The sequence below is a fragment of the Crassostrea angulata genome, chromosome 4 (genome assembly GCF_025612915.1).
Source record: "Crassostrea angulata isolate pt1a10 chromosome 4, ASM2561291v2, whole genome shotgun sequence".
In the NCBI taxonomy this organism is placed as follows: Eukaryota; Metazoa; Mollusca; class Bivalvia; order Ostreida; family Ostreidae; genus Magallana; species Magallana angulata.
Genome location: NC_069114.1, coordinates 34,681,475 through 34,699,580, shown reverse-complemented (window position 1 = coordinate 34,699,580; position 18,106 = coordinate 34,681,475). Strand labels below are relative to the sequence as shown.

Genomic DNA, 18,106 nt, shown 5'->3' with positions numbered 1-18,106 from the left:
GAATTCAGATTCGCTAAATCGGGGGTTCTTATCAAAAGTCAAAACCTTTAAACTTTGATCCACTGATGTGCGCAGTTAAAATGACATACGCATTTCATTTATTATCGAATTTAGAACGTTCTTATTTGTACACAACTATCAAAGTGTAAGGGCAACAATACTATGCGTATATATGATACAATTATTTAATGCTTGAGCAGTCAATAGACCATAATATTTTTCCCGAGGTGCAGGGAACAGCTCAGTGTGATCTATTGCCCGAGGCCAGTTCATACTGACCTGTTCCCTGCACCAAGGGAAAACATTCTGGTCTATTGACCGTTCAAGCATTAAATAATTGTTTTATTACCTAATTCCTTTTTTAGTTTTCGGGGTTGCATATTGCAGATGGTTTTCGTGCCATTATGCAATATACACAGATTTTGTTTTCATCTTTTACATGCACCAAAACCTGTTGCATGCATTACAACATCTCAATTAAATATAAGTTTACACAAAGGAGGAGGAGTCTTCAACCCATTAGATTTTAAATAGTATTTTACCATATATAAAGCTTTAAAACTGTTGATTATTTGATACTCCATTTTGATAACATTGAATTTGGTTTCACCGAGTACTAAAAGCAGCGTCTATGTAAAGGAATAATTATACATTCCCTGAGAACTATCGAAAGGATGTAACATTAACATACCCGCGTTCTGATATACTTTGCCGGTCCAATAGATCGCAGTCTATTGACCGGCGGTCCAATAGGAGAGTATTATGATGTTTAACATGAAACTAAATAACAAAAAACAATAGGAGAAAAATAAACATAAATGCAAACATATTTACAATCAGTTCAGGAGAAAACAGTATTATTTTAAATTTTTCTACAATCAATAACGAAATGATCCCACAATAAAAATACGAATTTCGATACACAAATTATAATTTTTTTCCACTTTTCAAATGTAATTTGGGCAAAACTGGTATTTGCAATGCACCCTAATAGAGCCAAATATTGGATTTCGGTATCTTGCAAATCAAAAGAAACATATTCAAATACATTTAGAATATCTAATAAATCTTCCAAAAGTTTGTCTCTCTCATTCATCAATAATGAACAATTGAGCATAATGTGCATGTTAAAATTGTTTTCCATTCTTTTACAATGGTTACACAATTTGGGAACCGTTTTCATAGACAATAATGCAATAAATCGATTAAAATATTTTCTTAGACCAGGGTTTTCTTTAACAATTGCCCATAAATGAATTGGCTTTAATTTACAATGAATATTTCTATATACTGACATTTCAGGAGTGCTGTACAACAATTGTTTCCATTTTGTTTCCTCTTCAATAAACGCATTCTTGACAACTTGTTTTGAAAATATAGCTAGCTTTGTTGTACACACAATCTGTAATAACATTAAGAGACAAATCATACTCAATTGCTGTCTTTTGAATAGTCTTCGTAACAATATATTTATCTGAAACATCCTCGGAAGATAAAAACATAAAAACCTTATTATGAACAGTGGTTTTGTCCGCTCTCATTAGTCTACCGAGAAATAGAAGGCGGCATTTGTCTATATATCCTTTTACTGACCACAGGCCCAGGTTTGATGTACAGGATAGAGAAGGTGAGAATTTCGCGAGTCCTTGCACAATTCTTGAAAAATGTGGTTGGGTGTATTCCAGTTTGGACTGGTCCTTTTTTGTGATATCAGTCCAAAGTTCACATGAATAAAGAGAAGAAGGAAGAACAATTTTTTTCCAAATTTTGGCTGACACAGCTGGGTTGATTTGGGAATTATAAACGCCAACAGGATGGAGTGAATGAGTTTTACTTCTTGCATTTTTGCAAGCTCGTTCTACAAGTCTATCACTTTTCAGATTAGCCTGCAATACTAGTAAACAGCCAGCATAAATAACATCATTGCAATTGGGTATCACATTGTCAAAGAGTTTAACATCAAGTTCCAATGAAATATGTGACTGTTTGTTGAATACAACAGAGACACTTTTATTTGGATTGTAATGTAATCTCCATTTGTAAGCATATAATTCAACAACATATAATGATTCTTGAAGAGATCGAGGCGAGTTGTTTATTAGCGCTGTATCATCGGCAAGCAGAATCCCTGGAATATGCAAACTGCCCATTAGTTTACCACTGGTAGATGTACATAGTTCATACAATAGGTCATCAATATAAACAAGAAACATAAAGGCACTGAGCACCCTACCTTGGCCAACACCTTGAGATATTTTAAAGAGTTCAGAATTGACTCCAGCAAAAGGTACAAAACATTTGCTATCATAGTACCAATTTTCTAAAATTTTCCACTAAGTTTTGTCAATTCCAAGTTCAATAACTTATACAAGAGACCATTGTGCCATATTCTATCAAAAGCCTTTTCGTTATCAAGAAATGTACAGAAAACTGGTGAATCTCTACTATTATAATAACCAATTATTTCTTTTATAGCATAACAGGCAGGGACAGCACCATGATCAGCTCTAAAACCAAATTGTAATGGATGTGGAAAACAGATTTGTCTATCTAATAAATCATTTTCAATATGAGACAGAATAACCTTCTCAAACAGTTTACTAAGTGCTGATGTTAGAGTTATACCTCTATAATTTGTAGGATTACTTTTATCTTTGTTTTTACCTTTGAAAACTGATATAACTTTTCCAACTTTAAACATTTCGGGAACATGAGCATGTCTAAGTATCGAGTTAAACAAAATACATAATTCATCAACAATTTTATCACCACAAAAAATGATATGTTCGTTCGTGAGAAAATCTGGACCAGGTGCTTTTCCCTTGGATAATGATTTAATATGATGTTGAATTTCCTCGCGTGATAATGAAATTTTTGAATCTAATGTTGAGTTGAGATCATTGTCGATATCGTGCACACGCTGGTCAATATGCTGTTTAAATAACTTGTCGAATTTAGTCGGGTCCTGATTTTCCTCTGCTAGTTTTGAGTCTTTCCACAAGTTACACATGTCAGGTATGTTGTTTGCGGACTTGCCTTGATATGATAATGAACTAGGGAGTTTGGATGAGGATCGTTTCATGTTTTTCCATGCCGTCTTGTAGAACGTTCCTAGGTCCATTTCTGTTGCCTAGTCGATATCGTCAAATACGGACTGTTACCATTGTTTTGCCGTCTGTCGGTGTACTCTTCGAAAGTTTCGCTTTGCTTTCTTATAGTTTAAAAACGAGTTTGCATCTCTTGATCTCGGTGACCCGTCAGCTTTCCATGATCGGCGGGCATCTCTCATGTCATAGTGAGCTTGGTCGAGACCGCTGTCTTTCCAATATGGTTTAAAGTAATGTCTAAACATTCCGTGTGGAATATGTTGGTCGGATGCTGTTAGTAGAGAAGCTGTAATTTCATCAGATGTTGATCGAAACGGAAAATTCAATTAATAATCTTTAAAATAGCGAGACGAAAGGGTAAGCAAACAGGTGTTGCAGCAAAACCTCGTAACAATGATAGTGGATGTTGTTCGTCGGTCACGCTTTTGATATCAATAATGCTATAATTGATAATTTTAAAAATTTTATGGATCACGAAAAATTCATCATATATGAATTTTTAAAAATAAGTATAAAATCCCAAGCAAGTTTCGAAGTCATGAAAATCACAACCAAACGCTTCAACCAACTGCAAGGGTAGGTACACTATTTTCCCATAATATTACAAAAGGAAAATAATTCAAAAGTTATTTTAATAGCTTATTTAAACACAATGTGTGTACACTTATTTTTCCGTTTCGCACTTGTGTAAGCAAATTGAATGCAATGAATGAGTTGATATACATTCGTAGGAATGATATCAAATAATTAAGCAACCTTTTGATAATAATCATTCATATAATATGAATAAATGTTACAAAGTAAAATGTTGTGTCCAATCTAAACAATACCTAAGCGATAAACGTGAAAGTATTTTTCCGTTTCCCGTTCCGCTTTCCGTTCCGTTTTCCGTTCTGCGTTTTAGCAACATTCTGTATTGTATACCTAGATACTGCGCAATGAATAAATAACAGAATGAACTCTGTGAGACTTGTAGCACTACGCAGCATTCCTAAATGATTTTATGCAATCAGGTGTAGAATGCGGACACAACGATATCCAAATTGTGAGTTTTTAAATAAGTTGTCATATTTGGCGATTCTGTGTCTGCATCGATAGCTCTAATACTCTAAACTGAGTCTTGTATCGCATGCTTTATATATTCTTTGTAACCAACTCATGTATACTTTTATGTATGACCTTTTAATCATTTAATATTTATTCGTTTGATGAGATATCGGCACTTCTGATTGGTCGAAAAATTTCTTTGATACCTGCATCAATAAAATTTTTGCCGGATCTACTTTTCTTAACTGTTCTGATCTAACACTATTTATAGAACGGGAATTTCCAAAATAAACACTGTCAACAAAGTGTAAAGTTGTGTCTGTTTTATTGTCAGCAAACAAAATACAACTTTATAAACATAAAAATTTGAAAGTCTAACCTTCAAAAATAAACAAAACACAATATCTTATTCACGAAATAGAAAATTAAGCGTCTTCTCACGATTTCGTCTGCTTCAGATCAATCAACATTACTGCGAGGCTGGCTGTTCCGTTTCCAGAATAATCATAACGAACATATAGGCCCATACACTTTCACGGTAACACTGCTGTTCAAATTTGGTAACGATGATTTTTAAATTTACACAGTACCCTACATGATCGGTCATCAGAAATTCAGAATAAGCATCGTTTTGAGTACAATGCATCAACTCCTTCGGCGCGGCGCATTCCAAGCGGCAGATACTATAGTATACCATTTAAGTACATCACTGGCTATATAGTTACCACAATGTTTACAAAAGTCGCTTATACATACATGCACTATTCTTTGTCGACATATCCACTATTTTCGTCCATCGCCTCACCTTGAATGGTTACGTCCAGTTGCATTTTCCACCGATCTCACATGAAAACTAGTTTTATTACGAATTTTTCTGCACAGTGAATAATATCACAAGCTATCGCATGTATTTTCCTTTCGTTTTCAATTCAGTCGGTTCAGATTTTAACTCACTATTTGTGTTTAATCCATTAAATTAAGTTCAATAGCTCTGCATCAGCTGAAGGCGCATCCATTTTGAATATTGTTGCTGTTGTTATTTTGTATTCATACGCGCCGCTTCATTTACATTATTTACATTTTTGATCAATGACACTTCACATTTTTTGATTTGAAAATGTTTTATTAAATGATAAGAAGTAAAGATAATAATTTTTCTATTGATCGACGTATCAAAGAAAAAATTGACCGGAAAACTTTTTCATCAATGCGCTACGCGCATTGATGAAGTTTTCCGGTCAATTATTATCTTCATTTCTTAAATATTGTACATAAGCGATGCGTCATACTCAGGCGGGAGATTCAAAGCCTGCATCCCAACAAGTCTTAAATGACGTTAATTTATCAGGCACAGTAAAATCCAAATTGTTAATATATAAACAAGTTATCATTTAATATTTATTAGTTTGATACGATATTGGCGTTTCTGATTGGTCGAAAAATTTCTTTGATACCTGCATCAATAAAATTTTGCCGGATCTACTTTTCTCATCTGTTCTGATTTAACACTATCTATAGAACTGGAATTTCCAAGAAAAACACTGTCAACAAAATGTAAAGTTGTATCTGTTTAATTGTCAGCAAACAAAATGCAACTTTATGAACATAAAAATTGAAAGTTTTACCTTCAAAAATAAATAATACCAATAATTTAATTCACTAAATAGAAAATTAAGCGTCTTCTCACGATTTCGTCTGCTTTAGATCAACGATCAACATTTACTGGGAAACTGGCTATTCCAATTACAGGAATAAATCATAACGAACATATAGGCACATACACTTTCAGGGTAACGCTGCTTTTCAAATTTGGTACTTTTTCACCAATGCGCTATGCGCATTGATGTTTTGCGGTCAATTTTTCCTTTGATACGTCGATCAATTGAAAAATTATTAAATTCAATTCTTAAATCAACGAATTGTCATATTTGGCGATCTTGTGTCTGCAATGAAGGCCCTGATACTGCAAGTTAGCCATGTAATGCTTGTTACATCTAATTAACCTTTGTAACCCTAAAGCCGTGTATGAATGAATGTATTATGCGTAAGCAATGCCTCATACTCAGGTGGGGGACTCAGAGACCCAGGACTCAAAGTTTAAAAGCTGCATCCATACTCCTTGATAGACAGTTTTGTTGCTTTATTTAGAAATAAAATATAACCCCGGAATTTGAACACTAAATGTTCACTCTTGGTCATCGTAGATGGGCCGAACTACTCAGAACTGTCAATCATAAGTAAAATGTAATATTAATAATCCTCTGTAAAATAATGTTAAGGCAGATTTTTAATTTTTGGATTTAGAATTTTATATTAGATCTGTAATTTTTTGGCTAAAAATTTGATTTAGGATTTTAATTTGGATGTGGAATTAGAGATTTTGATTTAGATTTTGAATTAAAGATCTTTGATTTGGGCTGCTTTTAATTGATGTAATTTTGACTATACGATCACGCTTGTTAATAAACTGCTTGTGAAAGAACTACTGGATTAGTGTTTACTAAGATTGAGACGCATCTCCAGGAGAGAACGAAGGTGGAAGGCTTACACACATGAAAAACATTGGTCTTCTTTTCTAGCAATGGTCTTTGTGTTTACCATTTCCACAAAATCATCACGCTAAGCAGATGAGCATTTCTGCATGGGGCAGGGTCAGCTTTTAAGGAAGGAGTCTTTTCTGGTTTTCGACTTGTCAAACGTAAATTTGATTAATTGTTCATTATATCAAGATGAAAGGAAATTAAAGTAGTATAATTTTCTTTCTTTATTACTATCATACAACTTGGCATAGAAATAGTAATCAATGTTTAGAGCTAACAAGGACTATATTATTGGCGGAATATTGGCGTAGGAAAATATCACGTTTCGCAACTTAGAATTGCTGTAGATTAATGAGTCTGTTTTAGCATTTTTTAAAATAATAACATAATGTTGGATTTTTTTAACTAACGTGAACTAAGAGATAGGATACTTGGGTTTCAGAATATGTTTTTAAAATGTGATTTGCCTATCAAATTACATTTTTATAAGCTTTTTAAAGTTCTCATTCTATACATTGATTTTTGTGAAAAAAAATCATTAAACTCAGTTTTTCTCTCTTATTAAATGGTCAATATAAAATCAGAAACATTTTAATATTGGAAGCATAAATAAAAAATAATCAAAATGTCTTCAAAATTAAGAAAATTAGAGGAAATGCGGGCTTAGCAATATCAATTTTAGTTTAAATATTTATTCCAATTAAGAAGTATAAGCTGATAGACATTCTGATATATAATCATTTCATTGAAGGATAGAATCTTCATATCTTAAACAAATGTCTACATTACTGCAAAGAACTACATTTAATTTTATCATCCTTAAGGAAGTTAAGGAAAATGTAGTGACCTTGACCTGACCTTAATGCAAAAACAAGGAGGTCAAATTTGATTAAACTGATAGAATCATTTGGTTATATGATCTGTTACACTGTGTCAAAATTGAATGTGTTTCTTATTACAAGAAGTATGCTTGATATTGAGAAGACTCCTTTCTTAAGATCTGCGCTCGCTCTTGCTTAATCATTTTTAAAGTGCTAAACATCATTAACTATAATAGAAATATTGAAAAATGAAATAAACCAACCTCCCCCCCCCAAAAAAAAAAAATTAAAAAGGCAAAGATATGGAAAAAATTGTATAAAATGTAAAATATAAAGTAGGCCCAGCAATATTATGTGTACCTGTATGTATAGTTTTACATGAAAGCACTTGTATTGTTTCATAATGCAATTGTACATTCTAAAATCCTTTTTTGTTTTTTTTAATAAAATGAAGAATTTGGTAAAAAAAAAAAACCCAACATTTTTTCGTCATAGTATGGTCAGCTGAAGCCAAATAATACAATATTAACATTAATTGGTATCTTTTTGTTATTTATATCACCAATCAAAGAGTTTCTGGCCGAATAACATATGAACAATGAAAAAAAGAAATGAACACAGTCAGTCTTTATAAGAGTAACCACATTTAAGACATTAATCAGTTAGATTATGCTTTAACAAATATCTGCATTTAAGGTCTTGTTTACTCAGGGTTTTCAAATTTGGATTGTTATAAAGTTCAATTTGATGAGTAAAATTTGTTCTAAACAAAAAAAGTATTTATGAAATGAATTATTATTGACAAAACATTCGATATTTTTACACTATTATGGAATTAGGCTCAAACAAAAATAGACTTTTAGCTAAACAGAGGAAAATCGGGCAAAATTTTGCAGATTTTGTTTTCCGCCAAAATTTTTTGGTAGTACTCTAATATAAAAAGTTAAGATTTTATATTTTAGTATATATCATTTTGCATATTTTCTGTTGGTTTTACCTCATATTTTTCTTGATAAGATCCCATTAGAGCAAAGGCACTTGTTTCGCTTTATAGTAATATTACAACACAAGATACCTTACTCCAAATTCTGGGAGTACCTCCTCCGGTAGATTGCAATCATTTTCCCTTTCACGGGAACAACAGCGGACTAGTGTTAAATACCATTCTCTTTTAGGACAATTTACTTACAAAATGATATATTGCATATGCTTGTCATTATTTTTTTATTATTGTTTTCTTCAAGTTTGAATTTGTGTTCATTTCTAGTACAAATACCGGTATAGAACTTAAAACAACTTTTTTCTTTATTTGGATAGGAACATAATGGTCCTTCGCTGGGGAATCTGTGGAGCAGGGTTGATTTGTAATGATTTTGTGTCGGCATTGTTAGCTCCTCCCAATAATGTTCATGAGGTAAATAAATAAGGTTATTGCTTATTGTATTATCAGTAATGTTTATGAGGCAATGAGGTTAATTTGTTTACTGTATTACGGTAATATCAAGACTATAAATGACAACTATTTTTAGCATTATACTTAATTTTAACATCCTTGATGATTGTTAAAGGTAGTTTGCGTTGGAGCAAGATCATTAGCTAGAGCCCAAGAATTTGCTGACAGGTTTGGTATCAAGAAAGCCTATGGCTCATACGATGAAGTTGCCACTGATCCAAATGTTGGTAAGATCTTACAAAGTTTATAACTTTGTTTAAACCCAATTGGGAAATATTATGATATGTTTTGTCTTTTATAAAATAGCTCTTTTATTGCATAGAAATTATTTTTTCTTAAAGATATTTAGAAAATATTAATTTGTGAAATGTCAAACATGTTACTATAATCAACTGCTCGGGTTTCAATTGGGCATTTTGGCTCAGCTAAGCAATATGGCCCATGGGCCTCTTGATCCACCAACTCTTTTATTTTGAGCAAACATACTAGTAGTTCAAGGTAAAGGTAAGAGTTTTGCTTACCTAATTAATAACAGATATTTCACTTTTCTGCTACGTTTTAAATTTATTTGGCAGTTTTTCTTCATCGTAAATCTGGTAAAATATGTTTTTATGCTGATATTCCAAAATTATTCAGATGTTGTGTACATTGGTTTGATACCCTGTTACCATGTGAAGCTGTCCAAACAGATCCTAAAAGCAGGAAAAAATGTTCTATGTGAAAAACCAGTAGCAGTTAGTTTGAATCAGTTTTTGGAGGTCCAGCAAGTGGCCAAAGACTGCAAACGCTTCTTCATGGAGGTAAAGGGAAATTTCCTCTTAGTAGTTAGATTAACTGTAAAAGAGAAAATACATTGTATTTCTTGTTGATTAATTTTTGCTACTACTTCATTGATATCATTTATAAAGGACATTTTCAGTATGGTTAATTTTGAAGCACAAAAATTAAATCCCCTAAAAATTATTTAAAATAACAAATCAACGAAATTTTAGCCCTGTCTTGATTTCTGCTTTTTCAATATTTAAAGTTAACTTAGTAGAGGGGGATGAAGATGGTTTACAAACTTTTTAGATATAACATTTCAACATTTAAATTTATATCATGTTCACATTCTCTTTAGGCAATTTGGAGCAGGTGCTTTCCAATTTATCGTAAAATCAAAGAGGAGATTCATTCTGGAAACCTTGGGGGAATCTTGCATGTACAATGCCAGCTTTGTTACTCTGTGGTTGAAACGATTCGCTTTAAAAAGCCTGAGCTAGGGGGAGGAGGTCTGCATGAAGTTGGAATTTACACAATCCAGCTAGCTACAATGGTATTTAACAATGAAAAGCCCTTGAAAATCACAGCTGATGCTTCGTTTTCTGATCAAGGTTTGTCATATTACATGTACATGTACCGGTATACTGGTATTTCACTTCACATGCAGAATTCTTTACAAAAGAAAATTGGTTGAAGTAACAATTATGAATATTCGCTTTTCAGCCATTTAATTGCTGAAAAAAATTAAAATACATGTAAAACAAAATGGACTTTAAAAGGTAAATTTTGATTGAAAATCTGTAGGAGTGGATCAAAATGGCTGTATGACCTTAACCTACAAGAATGGCGGTAAAGCAGTGCTCGTCTACAGTACACTGTTTCAAGGAAAGAATTCAGCAATAATATATGGTTCAAAGGGAAAAATAGAGGTGAGACATCTGATTTTTTCAGAACTTATGAAGAAAGCAAAAGGCACTCAAACTTTCTGTGCTGTCACTATCGTTTCAAGTTTTGGTTGAACTTTAATTGGTATACCGGTATCTATCTTTCAGATTAGAGTCTATAGACTTGTTCAAGATATCTCGAGTATATTTACTATGGATTGGTTGAAATAAGTTTTAAGTCCCAAATCCTATATATTAATTTTGATAAATTTTAAAAATATTGGTAACTCATTCTGGGTATCTTTGGATTCTGTAAACCATGCACATATATTATTACATTTTAATAAATGCAAATCTCCAGCCAACAATTAGCTGTAGATGGGTACATGTAGCTCTGTGGAATATTCTTTTTACAGTCTTTACTTGAAAAATACGTTTTGATTAATCTAATGTTCTAACACAAACTTTTGTAGTGGTAATATGTTACGCCAAATTATTCGTCAAACAATCTCACTACCTGTTTTAACGCTACTTAACTTGCCTGTGAAATTCTTTTATAAACACCCTCATCAACCCTGTAAGTAAAAGAGCCATTTGTTCACATGAAAAAATGGTGACTTAGGATCCGCCGATAAATTGAACACAAGTCTATTTCAGAGGCTGTTGTTGGTGTTTAAGCGAATTCAATGTCTGAGTCAAGTTAAGTGATAGAAAGTTAAATATCTACCGGTACTGTAGAATTTTTTGCATGAAATATTTACTCAAAACCTGTTATGTGGACATTAGGTGAAAGTGAAACATCAGCACCAGTTTTTGAAGGCCAAAAATTGAAATTGCAGGTTTTTTCATGCAAGAATTGGTAACTTTTAAGGTCGGTCAATCCGACTTTTCCAGAATAGAGCTACAGATCTGCATGCAGCTAATTAAGAATTTCAGTACCAACCTATCAAGATAACAAGGCTTGCATTTATTATAATGTTTAGTTTTTGCTGGAAAGTCAGTGAATATGAAAATATGAATGCTTTTAAATCTTTTAGATCGATGAACCCTTCTGGGCCCCAGCCTCAGCAAATCTGCCGTCAGGTAAAATAACCAATGAAATACCCTGTGGTCCAGCTCCATACAACTTTCCCAACAGTGGGGGTCTGCGGTATGAGGCCGACTGTGTCAAGACATGTCTTGAAGCAGGTAAAGTATACAATGACAGCCTGATCATCCATGGCGACCAAGCTTACTCCTTTTTAGCTCACTGAGAGGAAGTTAGGGGGAGCTGATGCTATTCCCTCGGCGTTGGCTTCGGCATCCAGACCTGGTTAAACTTTTTTGGATCAGGTCCTGTATCTAAGTTATTACTTATCCTATCTCCACCAAAATTGCAAGGATGATGCATCTTGGCCTACCTATAGACCTGAAAGACTTGGATGCTGAATCTGGGCCATGAATGTCAGATGCTGGAGAAGATTTAGGTGTTTTAAAAGAGCTGGTTTATGGGTATTTTTAGGCAAGTACCATTTGATGGGAAGATACACATGGTCCTATCTTCAACAAACTTGCATGGATTGTGCATTTTGTGATAATAATGCACTCCATAGCCTTGGATGCTGAATCTGAGCCATAGGTTTCGGATGCTAGATGAGGTTAAGGTTTATGGAGCTGGTTAATGCTTTAGGAGCGTTGCCTTTTGATGACCATATCTCAGTTACAGCTGGTCTTATCTTCACCATACTTGCACGGATGGTGTGTTTTATGATACATACACACTTGACAGGCTTAAATGAGCCAAATGTGGAGGAGATTAAGGTGCTTGGAGCTGGGTAAAGTTTTAGGAGCAGGTGCCCTTTGACGACTATACCGTATAACGCGCGTTACTTAATTTGTATACACACACCGCTGCAGTTATGATACCGTATACATGTACTTAAAAAATTCATGATTCAGTGCTATAGTATTTGCACCCCTGATATTATTAGTTAAACGGTTTGTAGTTGACCGAATATGGTTTATACATGGTCAGTAACTTTCTGATGGGGCAAGAGCGGAGCTCAAGCCCCCGTATGGAATTTACTGACCATGTATTAACCATATTAGGTCAACTACAAACCGTGTAACTTTTATATCTTACCGACTGTCTTTTTTTTAAAAAGTAAATAAAACAATGGAAATCAAGCTTTGGATTGGATAATAATATTACAAGTTTGAATTTGAGTACAAAACCAGACGTCATAATGCCTTAAAATGACGTCATAATGCTTGAAGGGGGTAATATTTTCTACTGACTATGTATGGAATATACATAGTCTCCACGTAAAATTTACCAGGAGGTAAGATATGAACGGTGGCACGCGTTCTTATCACACCACCCGTATCATCAACCTTTATTTCACCCTTTATCACAACCTTTATTACACCTTTCCTGAACACCTTTCACTTTTTATTCGGATTACTTCGGACCTTATTCTATTTTTCTCTGCATATCTGAAGTCGAAACTATGACGTCACGTTTGAAACATTTCATTATAGATGACGTCACAGTATATTTGAACGTCGAAAATATGCAGTTTTGAGATAGAAAGAAAAAATATGTAAAAGTTTTTCCCACATCAAAATGAAAACTAGCTTTATAAATTCAAGTATATAATAAAAACAACAATGCATGTCAAAATCTGCACCACATCTTATATAACTTAGTCTAGAAGAAAATAAATCATATGATATCTTTTGGATACACTTGAAAGTTATTATAGGTGTAAGAGATACTTGTAAAAAATATCTTGGTGCCTTGACAAAGGGGCAACTCGGTAAATGAAAGAGAAATATGTTATTTAAAAAATGATGTAAGCTATTATATACAAGTATGAATTCCAAAATGTTGTCGCATACATTTTAGTTGCATCAGTCAATGCATGCCAAAGGTTTACAATACACTCCTCTCTTGTAAAAAAGATTTGTGGATCTAGCACCCTGGCTTTTGAAGAAGGCACCCACATAACCTTTACTTTAAGCCCTGTAGATCTGCAATATTTAAGAGTTTGAGTTGTTAGGTGAATTCAAACCTTTTAATATTTATCAATATCTTGGTAGGAAATTTGGAGTGCAGTGAATTGACCTTTGCTGACAGTCAGGCTATTTACCAGATCATTGATGAAGTGGTGAGACTAACGGGAATTAATGTTCAATGGTGAATATAAGCTTTCTGATTCTGAATGGTAAGTATGTCAATGAGAGACTCGGACCATGTCATGTTTGATAATCGGTATGTCTTTTTGTGCTTAATAAGTAAGCTATTGGTATGCTGATAATCTTGGTGAGATATCTAAAATTATATCTATCTTTTCTCTTTAATAGATTTTTCCAACTGTCTCCGGGGAGTTTTTTTTTTTAAACCAAATGAAGAGTTCATCAGTATAAACTGTATGAATGTGGTGCTAGATAAATACCTGCAAATGACACACACATGAAATTTATCGATTATTGATGCTTATAATATAAGATTTACATGTATTTGTGACTATAAACAATTAATGAATATTTAATTATTTATTATTCTTAATAATTTAATTATACATATTTATTTGTTTTATACGAAATAAAATGGTTTGGGACAGTTTCCGCTTTATAAACCGCGAAGCGGTTTATAATAAAGCGTAAATTGTTTCAAACCATTTTATATCGTATAAAGCTACTGTGGTTTCATCAATATTCTTTGAATACCAATTTTCGTGGATTTCATTGTTTAGTTGGTTCACGAAATTAAATGTTCATTGAAGTGCAATTTTTATCAACATTTTGTATTGATAGGGTCATTGGCCACGAATTTACGTATCCTTGAAACTGTGATTTTCACTTTATCCACGAAAATTGATGCCCTTGAAAATTAATGAAACCACAGTAAATTAAATAAATATTGAATTCATTGCTTATAATTTAATTTGTTTACTCTTCATTGTAGATAAAACGGTCATTTGACCTTTAAAATGACGTAAAATTGTACAAAATTCAAACGTTACGTCAGGCGTATTGATACGTTTTTGACGTTAGTCTTACTATGACGTAGGCAACATTCTTTATACGATATAAAATAATTTTTTAGCCAATCAGAAAGTGCATTACAACCAGAATTAAATTATTTGTTTATGATTAAGGTGCCAATTTTTTTTACAAACATGTATTTACTGTGTGATTTATTTACTACTTGATGTGATTTGTTTACTACTTGATATCTACTTTTAAAATGTTTGATATATGCAGGTTATTATGTAAAACTTTATTTAAGGAATGAATTCAATATTTATTTGTTTTATACGATATAAAATGGTTTGGGGCAGTTTACGCTTTATAAACCGCGAAGCGGTTTATAAAAAAGCGTAAACTGTTTCAAACCATTTTATATCGTATAAAACTAATAAATATTGAATTCATTGCTTATAATTTAATTTTTTTTACTCTTCATTGTAGATAAAACGGTCATTTGACCTTTAAAATAACGTAAAATTGTACAAAATTCAAACGTAACGTCAGGCGCATTGATACATTTTTGACGTTAGTCTTACTATGACGTAGGCAACATTCTTTATACGATATAAAATAATTTTTTTAGCCAATCAGAAAGCGCGTTACAACCAGAATTAAATTATAAAATTTTATTAACACAACATGTTGATACAGTTGTCTGTTATTTTCAAGAAAGAAAAATTGGTTAAATATAGCAAGAATTTTATTAAATTGCCAACACTGATTAATTTAGCAGTGATTCAAACCAAACTAGAGGTACTGTGGGCAAGCTCACAATTGATACGGTATTACCCCCCGCTAAGAAAAAATCATAACGCGTGTATTTTTTGCTATTATAGAAAATATTGGATGAATCTATTTCACTGTCCATTTTCTATAAATAACAACTGCTCTATAAAACAGTTAATGCTAATAGGAGTAAACAAACCAATTTCTATCCTTTAATTCCATTTTATTTTAAGTTAACTTTTAATGCATGAGGACATTTGCATCCTTCTGTTAACAACCATGACTCGAATCAAACGAAATCCACATGTCAAGCAGCCATTTAATATTTAAACATTTTGAATTATTGGTATACTGAGCCCAATTTTTTCCGAAATTTTTTTTCCACACATTTAATTTTCCCCCAAAAAAATTTCATCGGGGCAGGCCATTCTGAGAGAGACGGGGATGAGAATTTTAAAATGATTTTATGTGGCCTGAGAAGAGCAAGCTTTGTGTCAAATTTTAGCTTCTAATATTTCCATTAATACAAGACATGGCAGAGACAGAATTTTTGGAACAATGACCTTGAACTTCCTCAATTGACCTTTGCTTAAGGTCATGACACACCCTTTGGTCATAAGCAATATTTGTGTGAAATAAGAACATTCAATGCTTCTCAATAAGGAAGATATGGACCGGACACGAATTTTGGACTTTTTCTGCCAGTGACCTTTACCTTGCCCGAATGACCTTGGGTCAAGGTCATGACACATCCTTAGGTCATAAGCAATCTTTGTTTGAAGTAAGAACTTCCAATGTTTCTCCATAAGAAAGATATGGACCGGACACGAATTTTGCATTTTTTCTGCCAGTGACCTTGACCTTGCCCGAATGACCTTGGGTCAAAGTAATGTCACATCCTTAGGTCATAAGCAATCTTTGTGTGAAGTAAGAACTTACAATGTTTCTCCATAAGAAAGATATGGACCGGACACGATTGCACAGACAGACAGACGGACGGACGAACGGACAGACAAGGTGATTCTTTGTATGGGGGTATAATAATAGCGTTAGGTCTATAATGGTGTAGAACTATTAAATGCACGTAGGTAAATAATTTAAGTGTATTTTAAAGTATCTCACCAACACTTGTCTACGACGGCGAATAAGTGCCATTTCACAAATTGATACAAATAAATCAAATTCGTTTGTACTATTTTTTAAATCGTTAGAACGATTTAGAAAATCGTAAGAACGATTTAGAAAATCGTTAGAAAGAATTAGAAAATCGTTAGAAAGAATTAGAAAATCGTTTGTATTTCTATGTTAAACTTTGAACCCCGCCTGGGGCCCCAATTTTGGTCAGGGGGTCACAATTTTTACAATATAGAATGTTCACTATATATACAAGCTTTTTTGTAAATATTAGTATTTCTGGTGCAGTGGTTCTTGAGAAGACGATTTTTAAAGACACACACCCGATACTAACTGTTTCGCAAATTATCTACCGTTTAAAAAGGGTTTGGCTCTTTATTTTAACAATTTACAATCCCCTTTCCATAAGGTTGCTTTGTACCAAGTTTAATTAAATTTGGCCCTGTTTTATAGAGAAGAAGTCAAAAATTTGAAAAGTTTACAGACGGACGACGGACAACAGGCGATTAGAAAAGCTCACTAGAACCTTTGGTTCAGGTGAGTTAATAAATAGACACATATGCGGAAATATATGAGTTATTACAATAATAATATACATTAATACAATATACATTTTTTATTTATTTTGAATTATTCGCTGCGGAGAGTATTTCCCACTTACTGGAACATTTTGAGTTCGGTTAGGCCGGTATTCTAATTATGAATTAAATGCACGTATAACTTAGGTGTGTAGTTTATTGTGTATTTCAAAGTGTCTTATCCACACTTATCCGTGTTCCATCACTAGCGCCGACTATTATTTAATTTAAACAGCCTTTGTCTTTTAAATTTGGCTCCTTTTGATGCTGAACATTTTCCACAAGGCATTCAAAGGAGAGATAACTCAAGGACATGATGTGGATTGATATACAATTTACTTGACGTTATGTAGATACATTGTAAAAAATAAATAAACACATTGGGGAAATATGTTATTTATGACAATAATAATATACATTAATACAATAGTTAAAGTCATGATGATTTATTTATTTTGAATTATTCGCTACGGAGCGTATTTCCCAGTTACTGGGACATTTTGAGTTCGGTTAAATCCCATTAACCGGGATGGTATATATACCTTAGAGTAATAGGGAAACAAATATTGATCTGACGCAACATAATCAGACTTCCAAAGAATACAAACTTAAGAGGAACCAAATCTCTTTCTTCTTGAACATGTTGAAAAATCCTAAAACATCTGAATGATTGAAATTTAATCTAATGCAATATGAACAATTGCTCTGAACGACCTCTAAAATCGTTCTTCGTGCAATATACGAACTTTCATGAATACTAAAACATAACCAACACAAAATCAAAACAAAACTTATTTAATTTGACGTCATCGATACCAGCTGAAGTGGAGATCATGACTTTCTTCCCTGGTATCTTTCGCGTTGACATTATCTGATTATACCAGTTTCGTCCTCCGTTTCTACAAGCTTCAAACTGATCCCTACCTGGCATGAGAAGGAGAAGACGATTTGTTATGAAGCAACAATCGTCAAGTCGACATTTCCATTCATCTTCTCACGCGAAATATCGGCCATCAACGTAGTCTGGTTCCCGCTCCCGC

General features: G+C 33.1%; 1 protein-coding gene across 1 annotated transcript; it reads left to right on the top strand.

The window, feature by feature from the left end:
* The first annotated feature begins 4,032 nt into the window (after window positions 1-4,032).
* On the top strand, window positions 4,033-14,142 carry LOC128180735 (trans-1,2-dihydrobenzene-1,2-diol dehydrogenase-like). Its single transcript, XM_052848880.1, has 9 exons — window positions 4,033-4,152; window positions 8,833-8,929; window positions 9,084-9,195; window positions 9,605-9,768; window positions 10,089-10,341; window positions 10,535-10,659; window positions 11,652-11,802; window positions 13,696-13,820; window positions 13,960-14,142. Exons 2-8 carry the CDS (start codon window positions 8,840-8,842, stop codon window positions 13,794-13,796), a joined length of 996 nt encoding a protein of 331 aa, XP_052704840.1. The 5' UTR covers window positions 4,033-4,152; window positions 8,833-8,839; the 3' UTR covers window positions 13,797-13,820; window positions 13,960-14,142.
* The last annotated feature ends 3,964 nt before the right edge of the window (window positions 14,143-18,106 follow it).

What these genes read in the sequence shown, in the direction of transcription:
- LOC128180735 (XM_052848880.1), top strand. Translation starts at nt 8,840, where the DNA reads ATGGTCCTTCGCTGGGGAATCTGTGGAGCAGGGTTGATTTGTAATGAT. An exon ending in GTTCAAAGGGAAAAATAGAG is followed by an intron (nt 10,660 to 11,651) that starts GTGAGACATCTG and finishes TAAATCTTTTAG; the next exon opens with ATCGATGAACCCTTCTGGGC. An exon ending in CAAGACATGTCTTGAAGCAG is followed by an intron (nt 11,803 to 13,695) that starts GTAAAGTATACA and finishes ATATCTTGGTAG; the next exon opens with GAAATTTGGAGTGCAGTGAA.